The sequence below is a fragment of the Berghia stephanieae genome, chromosome 14 (assembly GCF_034508935.2).
Source record: "Berghia stephanieae isolate SIO BIC M18660-M18661 chromosome 14, UCSD_Bste_1.3, whole genome shotgun sequence".
Lineage (NCBI taxonomy): Eukaryota > Metazoa > Mollusca > Gastropoda > Nudibranchia > Aeolidiidae > Berghia > Berghia stephanieae.
The window spans coordinates 13,176,931-13,186,081 of record NC_088373.1 but is presented as its reverse complement, the minus strand read 5'-3'; the positions used below and the strand labels follow the sequence as shown (position 1 = coordinate 13,186,081).

Sequence of the window (9,151 nt, the reverse complement as noted above, 5' to 3'; positions counted from 1 at the left end):
TTTTTTAACACTATATTGTTTAAGCTATTTAGCATGAAAAAGTTGGATTTCGCAATTTGTGATAAGGGAGGGGGGATATTTTTTTTTCAAATTACTGAATTTCAGTTTTCTAACGACAAATTAACGCTAATTTCACAAAATATACATAATATCACCCGTAAGACTACCAAGATAAGATAAAATTTTATTTAACAAAGACCATTAGTCTTTTCATGTTAGATGGATAAAAAAAAAGTAAGCTTCCTGTCCACTTCTATGTGCATTTTAGCAGGAAAAAAGAAAGAAAAAAAGAAGTGATGGCTAGAAAAGTTTGGCATTTTTAAAAGACCATTTGGTATGTTTCTATGACTTATTTGGCAATGTTTGCAAAATAAATCTGGCAAACCTACCCCTTTCCGCCACTCCTCAAACAAAAGTTGTAAGTTGTAAGTGACTGGTACATCTTGTGTCGTTCTTTGTTATACTTGAGCTGATGATAATAATATATAGATAGTTCGAAGTTGACGTCACTCGGGTCTTTGTTATTGTTTTTTTGCCATCCGCTTTTGTGAGTAATTCTCACTAAACTGTATTAACCAGACTATAAACGTTCAAGGTTACACATGGTTTGTGTGTTGGTCCGTTATATTTCCGGATGGCAATGTTGTGAACTTCTTAGCCAAGCGCATACTATCTATACTCTATTCATAATCTGTTGAAAGTGAATGTTTTTTTTTCAATATGAAATTATTATTGTATTGTAACCATGTTGAGCTCCATATTGAAAATAAACGTTCTAGGAGGAGAATTTAATTTTATCAAATTTGGAGTTCGGTTGACATCGGTGAAGAAGGGATGTAAAATATAACAATAATATTTTTATATTGCTGCCTTTGTTGAAGTATATGGTGAGTATATATTATGGCATCGCCATTCGTGGTTTATAATTACCATTATTTATATCGTCATCACTATCATCATCATCATTATTATTATCATCATCATCATCATCATCATCATATCCAAGAACTTTACTCACTCTATCCACTCTCTTCTCCTATAAATATATAGTGTGCGCAGAAACACAACATTGCCATCCGCAAGTATAACAGACCAACACACAAAGCTATGTGTAATCTTGATCGTTTTTATAGTCTGGTCAAGTCCTTGGTTTATACATGTTAGTAGTGGTGGTTGAATAAAACTATCTATGTACATACTCATTTTTAATACATTTTTTCAAATTTTGAAAAGTAGCAAAAATCTCAAGGACTGAGTGAGTTAACCCTCTCCTTACCAACCGTTTTCAAGATTTTCCCCAAAACTTCACACCCAACTAACACAAAATAGACGTTTTATCACTCAGACATAATAGCAGTAAAATTCTTGCGATACACAATTTCTTTAGCAAAACATGCTCTACAACACACTGTTCATTTTCTTTAAATTTTGTGATTTAGGCAAGAAATTTGAATAAGAAAAAGGAAGAAAAATGTTGGTTGTATCGTAACGAATGTGGCGATTTTCCTATAGTTGGTAAGGAGAGGGTTAACTCTCATCTCACATCTCGAGTGGTCTGTTTCAAATTCGTCGCTTACAATTTACAATGTATTTTGTTGACCATGGTCTGAAAAAGTGTGTATCGCATGAATCATTGCAGACAAAGCAGGAAGTAAAATTCAAGTGTCTGCTCTCTTATTGTGACCATTAGTTTCGAACCCGTATTATGTCGGGCTGAATCAGATAATAATACAGTAGTAGTAGTAGTAGTAGTAGTAGTAGTAGTAGTAGTAGTAGTAGTAGTAGTAGTAGTCGTAGTCGTAGTAGTCGTAGTAGTAGTAGTAGTAGTAGTAGTAGTGGTAGTAGTAGTGGTAGTAGTAGTAGTAGTAGTAGTGGTGGTGGTAGTAGTAGTAGTAGTACGAGTAGTAGTAGTAGTGGTAGTAGTAGTAGTAGTAGTAGTAGTAGTAGTAGTAGTAGTAGTAGTAGTAGTAGTAGTAGTAGTAGTAGTAGTAGTAGTAGTAGTAGTAGTAGTAGTAGTAGTAGTAGTAGTTAGTAGTAGTAGTAGTAGTAGTGTAGTAGTAGTAGTAGTAGTAGTAGTAGTAGTAGTAGTAGTAGTAGTAGTAGTAGTAGTAGTAGTAGTAGTAGTAGTAGTAGTAGTAGTAGTAGTGTAGTAGTAGTAGTAGTAGTAGTAGTAGTAGTAGTAGTAGTAGTAGTGTAGTAGTAGTAGTAGTAGTATAATAATAATGATGATGATGATGAATAATAATAATAATAATAATAATAATAATAATAATAATAATAATAATAATAATAATAATAATAATAATAATAATATAATAATAAATAATTATTATTATTATTATTATAATAATAATAATAATAATAATAATATAATAATAATATAATAATAATAATATATGATGATGATGATGATGATGATGATGATGATGATGATGATGATGATGATGATGATGATGATGATGATGATGACGATGATGATGATGGTAATATTAATAATAATAATAATATTAATACAGCCGTTTGTTCCAGAGGGTTGGGAGATTTCTGGAAAAAGAGCGTCCTCCACATGACCAGTAAGAGATCTTTCCTCTAAATAGGATTCAATAGTCTGATCTCACGTCCGCCCAGCAACCAGCAGTTTGGTTCTAAACAAAGAAAATCGGTACTTTATAATCTTCATGCTGGCTAGAACGTTTTCACATGTCATGTGATTTGAGTGTCTAAAAGTCAAAACATGATCAGATTTTAGAATGTTTTTCTCCTCTGTATACACTTTTATGCTCGCCAGAGAAGTATTTCATAAGGGCGTCCGCCATTGTTCCGATTGTTTAGAACCAGTTACTTAGTTACTATGCGTCATTACGAGGGAAGTGACGTCACGACTGTTGAACCCTATATTACAAGTAATTTCCCATCGGATGACGAGAGAATGGATCGGGTTGACATATATAAATAAATAACTGCAGTTTGTCATAACGATGCTAAGGTGTCAAATTTAAGGTTAGACCGAACGAGGATATGATGAAATCTTGGTTTTTACGACCCTGAGCTTGTACCAAAAAAAAACAACTTTGAGCTTTTATATAGAGTAATAACAACCAAATGTGCTCAAAGTGCTTTACATACAGAGGGTACCTGACTAACAGTCTAACAGCGACACATAACATGTAGAACGAGACATGGTGTCTGTTAGGCGATATTAATTTTTTTTTTAGGCCGATGGAGACAATGCTATTAACCGTCAGGTAATCATTTTATATCTGAGTACGGTGAGAGAATATGAGTAAAGAGCCTCTTCCAAGGACTCAACTTTGCGCGAGCGAGGCTCGAACCCAGGACCTTTTGACCCGAACGCGAGTGTCACACCACAAAACCACAGACGTAGACCTCAGACTATGACACACATCTTCGTTTTCTTCTACGTCGTTGGTCGATCGCCATAGGTTGCGAACGCATTCGTTAACTCGTCACTGTCATATTTAACCAGAGTTCTTAACTCAACTCCAGGATAATGCCGGGCATTCGGAACATTTTCATTTTCCAGTTCCGATTTTGTTCCGGGTGGCCTTGTTCCTGTTCCTGAACATGTTACTGGTCCAAATGGAGCAAATGGACCGTATCAACTAAGACCTTCGGAGAGTTTCGTAGCTGTCACGTCCCGAAGACCACGGCGTGCGTACTCGTATCTGTTGGTGGTTTAAACGGAGAGGGACTTAGGAGGGAGGGACCTGGGCTGGAATGCTCTCTCTCTCTCTCTCTCTCTCTCTCTCTCTCTCTCTCTCTCTCTCTCTCTCTCTCTCTCTCTCTCTCTCTCTCTCTTTCTTTTTTTTTTTTTTCACACACACGCACACACATATACTTCTCATCTCCCCGCTCCGTCACCCTGCCCTCTCACCATCTGACAGCATAACAATAATAACGTCGCCCATCCCACCTCCTCATCTCATCCCCCCCCCCCCCCCCCCCCCCCCTCCCTCCCCTTCATCATCAGAGCAGTTGTACAATAATAGATAACACATATCATTATTATTTATATTGTTATTATAGCGCTAGTGTCGACAGATGACAGAGTTTCACTCAATCCGTCGTACTTCTCCTAACTAAAGCACATCTTGTTTACAATTGACACAGGGATCAAGAACATGTTCCGGTTGTAGATTCTTGGTAACTGTTCCTGGTTGGGCGGTGTTCCTGTTATCGAGAACCAAGACCCGTGCGGCACTATTCCGGGACTTGAAAGGCACGGAGTGGTGAGAGATGAGTGGTAACAGAACAACGAGATCCGCGCTCCCTCTACCCACATTCCAGAGTGACCGGGACGATGATGACCAACGAACTTGTATGTACACGCTTTTATCTTTTCGTTTTTCTTTATTCTATTTCTTATTATCATTATCGCTATCTGCCTCGTCATCACCATCATTAATATCATTGTTATTATTATCATTATCATAATTATTATCGGAGTGTCTATTCGTACTTATAGTACCAGTTAATTTAACCTAACCCATCAATATCTCCAACCTCTTCTTAATCATTTATGACAAGAACTCATTTTGGATAAAAATTGACCTTCCAACTAAACTTGGCAATATCTCAGTTCAAACCTTTTCACCATCCGACTGATTGTGTCATTCACTGTAACTTGTATTATATGATTATGAAAGTGAATATTTACCCATTTTTCCCAACAGTTATCCCCGAATGCCAAATACTCTATGAAAGTGGTCCTGGCCCTCTTCAGTGTTTTCAAAGCTGCACCAAAAACCCTGGTCATGTGAATTTTATTCCTGTGAATGAATTCGGTCCAAAACACCTTCCTCCAGAAAGTCGGACAAAGGAAGTATTGGAACTAATAAAATATGTAAGTGATAGAACTGTAAAAATTACGTTGAGCTATATTAGTCTCACCCGTCCAGACAATTATCCATACGGCAAATGGAAGGGAAGACATATAAAGAGAACTGGCACAGGCTATGTTTATGGATGCGTGACCACGGAGCGTGATAAGCCTTGCCCTTGTTCTTCTTGCAAGAATTCGGGGAATCCGAAGATCGGTTACCGCTGGCTGTGTGTGAAGACTGCCGCTCACGTCGTCTGTGATGACTCCGAGGCGGAAACTGTAGTTTGTGAGCTGTTCTATGACACAAAAGAGGAAGAAGGGATTGTGAAGCTTTATGGTGTAAGAGAAATAACATCTGATGATTTGGATACGACAAAGCGGTGTTCTAGTGATGTATTTTACATCCTATGCATTAGTCACGACATGGAAGCAGAGTTTTCCTTTAACAAGTCATTTAGCTTAAGAAACTTTTCAGATGTGCGTGTACCATTTTCGTTGATCGTATCTCATCCCCATGGGCTGAGTAAACATATCACAATTGGAAGTGGCAGTCGCATGGTTACGCCATTAGCTCCTGGCTACTATGATGTGGTATGCCCTTTTTATTTTAGACCAGGTGTTGTGAATTGTAGACTGACAGAAGACGCATCTTTAAATGACAAGTCATCCTTCCAGAAATTTTTGGACAAATCGAATTCTTGTGTTCGAGGAAAATCCTACACAGTTCACGGCTGGTTGTCTGTAAAACTTCCAGAAAAAGCGCCACACTTGTGTCAAGGAGTTATTTCAACTGCGAAGTGGGTGACTTTTCCAACTGGAACTAAATTCATAAATGAAGGAAGTCGAGATACCAGTCCCGTTGTGTTGCCGAATGTGGAGTTTGACATATCACAAACTGCCCAAGATATGTTTCCTCACCGTGATATCCCATTTTACATGGTATATGACGCAGCCACATGCCCGGGATCTAGTGGTGCTCTGGTCCTTAATGATGCCAACTATTGCCATGTTGACTTTAACTATCAATCTACCCCACATTCGTGTGCTTATGGAAAAGATGCTGATTGGACGAGTTGCAGTGGTCTCAACTTCTATTCTTATGTGTAGAAGATCATATAATATGTAGAAGACATATGAATGGTTATTTACTGAAGATTTTCACTACTTGTTGACTGCTGAGATAATCATTTATGAAGCGGTAGGTAACAAATTAAATCATATAAATAAATCCAGTATACATCATATATGTACATATAGATTGTGTCTACTGGTTCATAGCCCTTATGCGCTTCACACTACTGCTTCACAAATAGGATTCAAAAGTCTGTCACGTCGCCCAGTAGCTTGGTTCTAAACAAAGAAAATCGGTACTTTTTATTCTCCGTGTTGGCTAGAACTTTTTCACGTGTCATGTGATCAGAATGTATAAAAGTCAAAACATGATCAGATCTATAATTTTTCTCTCCTCTGGACACACTTTTATGCTCGTTGGAGAAGTAGTAGTTCATAAGGTCGTCCGCCATTGTTCTGATAGTTTAGAACCAGTGCAAGGTCACTATGCGTCATTACGAGGGACGTTGCGTCACGACTGTTGAAGGCTATTATCCCAGCAGTCTATATGGAATCAAAATTCCATTCCATATGTCACTCGTTAGTTAGGCATCCTGTCTGAACTATATTCATCACTGGCATGACTCATGGCCAGTCGAGTGCGGCAAAATGTCGTGCCTTAGGAAGCAATGCCGAAGACTTCTTAAAAATGATAAGTTTAAGGTTTTCTGTCAAGTCGGGCGGGGTTCATATTTCATCATTATGATGATCATTAAAATGAAGTAAACGTTTTCAGGTTAAAAGTTTTATGAGTTTTGTCAGTATACAGTACAAGAGAAGGATAGAAAAGACAACAAAATTAATATCCACCATCCTACCGAGGGTCACTGTGGCAATATAAATAAAAAATCCTGCTTTTTGACTAACTTTTACTGATACTGATGTTCTAATTTGAATGTCTGTTTTGATAATAATTTGTTCATGACCAAAAAGAACAAAATGGTTGTCACATTGATTAGGTAGTTTTAAGAAAAATTCAAATTACAGATGAAATTTACATGGCCGTTTTCAGATCTTTGCAGTTGCAAGTCTACATTTCATACTAAGTGCCTTAGGATGATCCTGAACATTTACAGGTCAATGCGGCTATGTGGTCTTGTGGTATGACACTCGCTTTCAGATCAGAAGTTCCAGAGTTCAAGCTCGCTTGGCGCATAGTTGAGTCCTTGGAAAAGGATATTTACTCACATTCTCTCACCATACTCAGGTGTGAAATGAGTACCTGGCCATCAACAGCATTGTCTCTGTCGAAAAAAATATTGTTACATCGCCTAATAGGCGTCACGTCTCCTCTACATGTTGCGTGTTGCTGTTGGTCAGGGACCCTTTGTAAGGCGCTTGCTTTGAGCACGCTTAGTGGATATTGCACTACAGTGCAACCCCGATGTAACGACATCCGTTATAGGGACATTCCCTGTATAACGACATGGTACTCAGGTCCCATTTTATTTTACTATATGTCATTAGTAATAAAAACCCCTCTATAGCGACGTACATTTCAGCAAAACCCCTGTATAACGATATTTCTGGTCCGACAAACCTTGAAGGTGTTTGTCTACCATGAAATTGTTCGTAACTATTACAAGTGGTATCTTCCATTCTATGTATGTTGTCTACTCGTAATAAGCCCGAGCTAGTTCTATGTACCAATGTAAACTTTCTTTTCAGCCATTCATGTAATTTGTTACAATAACCCAGCAGTTCAATCTAAAGTCAGTCCAATGAAACGCTCCTTTTCAGCCAATAATGTCCTTGACACAACACGCAGCATATAAAGCTCGCTTTCACTAATCATATGGCCGTTTCACCCAAGAGCCTGATAGACATCAGATGGATGTATAAATCTATTCCCTTCCACTACCGACCAAGACCCAAAACACGCGATGAAGTATACACACTACATAGGAAAAACCCTCTGTAAGACACCACATAAGGAAACTCTTCATCATCGACCGTTCCCGTCCGACGATGTCGTTATATCGAGGTTGCACTGTATATATATGCTCAATTAAAAAAAATTTTTTTTTTAACTGGCCAAATAAAAATAAAAATGAAAGTCTGCTAGATCAATGTGGAATGGATAACATGAAGGATGGCATCATGAGAAGAAGGTGGAGATGGATAAGGCATGTTGTCTGAAAGGAGGATGGAAACAGCAAAACTGCTCTACACTGGACACCAGAAGTAAAGAGAAGAAGAGGAATTTGTTTTGTTTTTAAGGGTTTTACGGCCCTTGCAACACATTTTGGTTATATCAGCGCCAGCAAAAAGGAAGAAAATGGGATCGTAAAAAGTTCTAGAAATATTTTAAAGCACCCAAGAGAACGTAAGACAAAGGGGAACTGGGAACAAATAGGGATCAGATGTAGAATCCAAGAGCATACCACCAATGTACTTAGTTTGAGATCACCTATAAGTCTCATCCGGACACAAGCACAAAATCCAACAAGGAGGAATACACTCAGATACTTACATTATCCATTAAAAATAAATATAATAATACATAACGGAGAGATGATTTACAAGGAAAAAAAATATCATCTCTCAAAACAATAACTATGCATTTGACTGTTTCCCTCCCAGCCAGGACTCAGGCCAGGGCCAGGACAAAACCAAGTAATCTCATTACAAGACAAAGACAGAAAGCATGTTGGAAAACAGATAAGAGGGGATAGAAGACACAGCAAGTACCTCCCTGCCCACAATGGGAGGTAGGAACCCCACCCAGTAAAACTGTTCTACACTGGACACCAGAAGTAAAGAGAAGAGGAAGGCTGAGAAGAATTAGGTAGAAATGAGAGAGTAGGGGTGGGGGTGGGGGGGGGGGGACCTAGAGATCCCTGGCCACGGACAAAGGAAGATAAGAGTTCCTTCATTGCTGTAGGACAGCTTTAAATATAATTTTTGAAAGCCACTTTACTCTTTATCCAAGTTTATAGAAAATAGAAGTTATGAATTTATTTCAGAATAAAAACTGCTTCTTATGTGCAAATTTTTTAATTGGCTTCAACAGTCGTGACGTCACTTCCCTCGAAATGACGCATAGTAACTTAGTAAATGGCTCTAAACTATAGGAACAATGGTGGATGCCCTTATGAAATATTTCTCCGACGAGCATAAAAGTGTATCCAGAGGAGAAAAACATTATAAATATGATCATGTTTTGACTTTTATACATTTTGATCACAAAACATGAAA

The 9,151-nt window shown here is 38.0% G+C and overlaps 1 protein-coding gene across 1 annotated transcript; it reads left to right on the top strand.

Moving 5' to 3' along the window:
* The first annotated feature begins 372 nt into the window (after positions 1-372).
* Positions 373-8,004, top strand: LOC144959819 (uncharacterized). The gene is made up of 3 exons (XM_078892598.1): positions 373-425; positions 4,132-4,339; positions 4,695-8,004. Exons 2-3 carry the CDS (start codon positions 4,258-4,260, stop codon positions 5,948-5,950), a joined length of 1,338 nt encoding a protein of 445 aa, XP_078748724.1. The 5' UTR covers positions 373-425; positions 4,132-4,257; the 3' UTR covers positions 5,951-8,004.
* The last annotated feature ends 1,147 nt before the right edge of the window (positions 8,005-9,151 follow it).

Bases quoted from the DNA above. Each gene is read 5' to 3' on its own strand.
- LOC144959819 (XM_078892598.1), top strand. From the start codon at position 4,258: ATGAGTGGTAACAGAACAACGAGATCCGCGCTCCCTCTACCCACATTC. The intron at 4,340-4,694 runs GTATGTACACGC...TTTTCCCAACAG, and splicing joins CGATGATGACCAACGAACTT to TTATCCCCGAATGCCAAATA.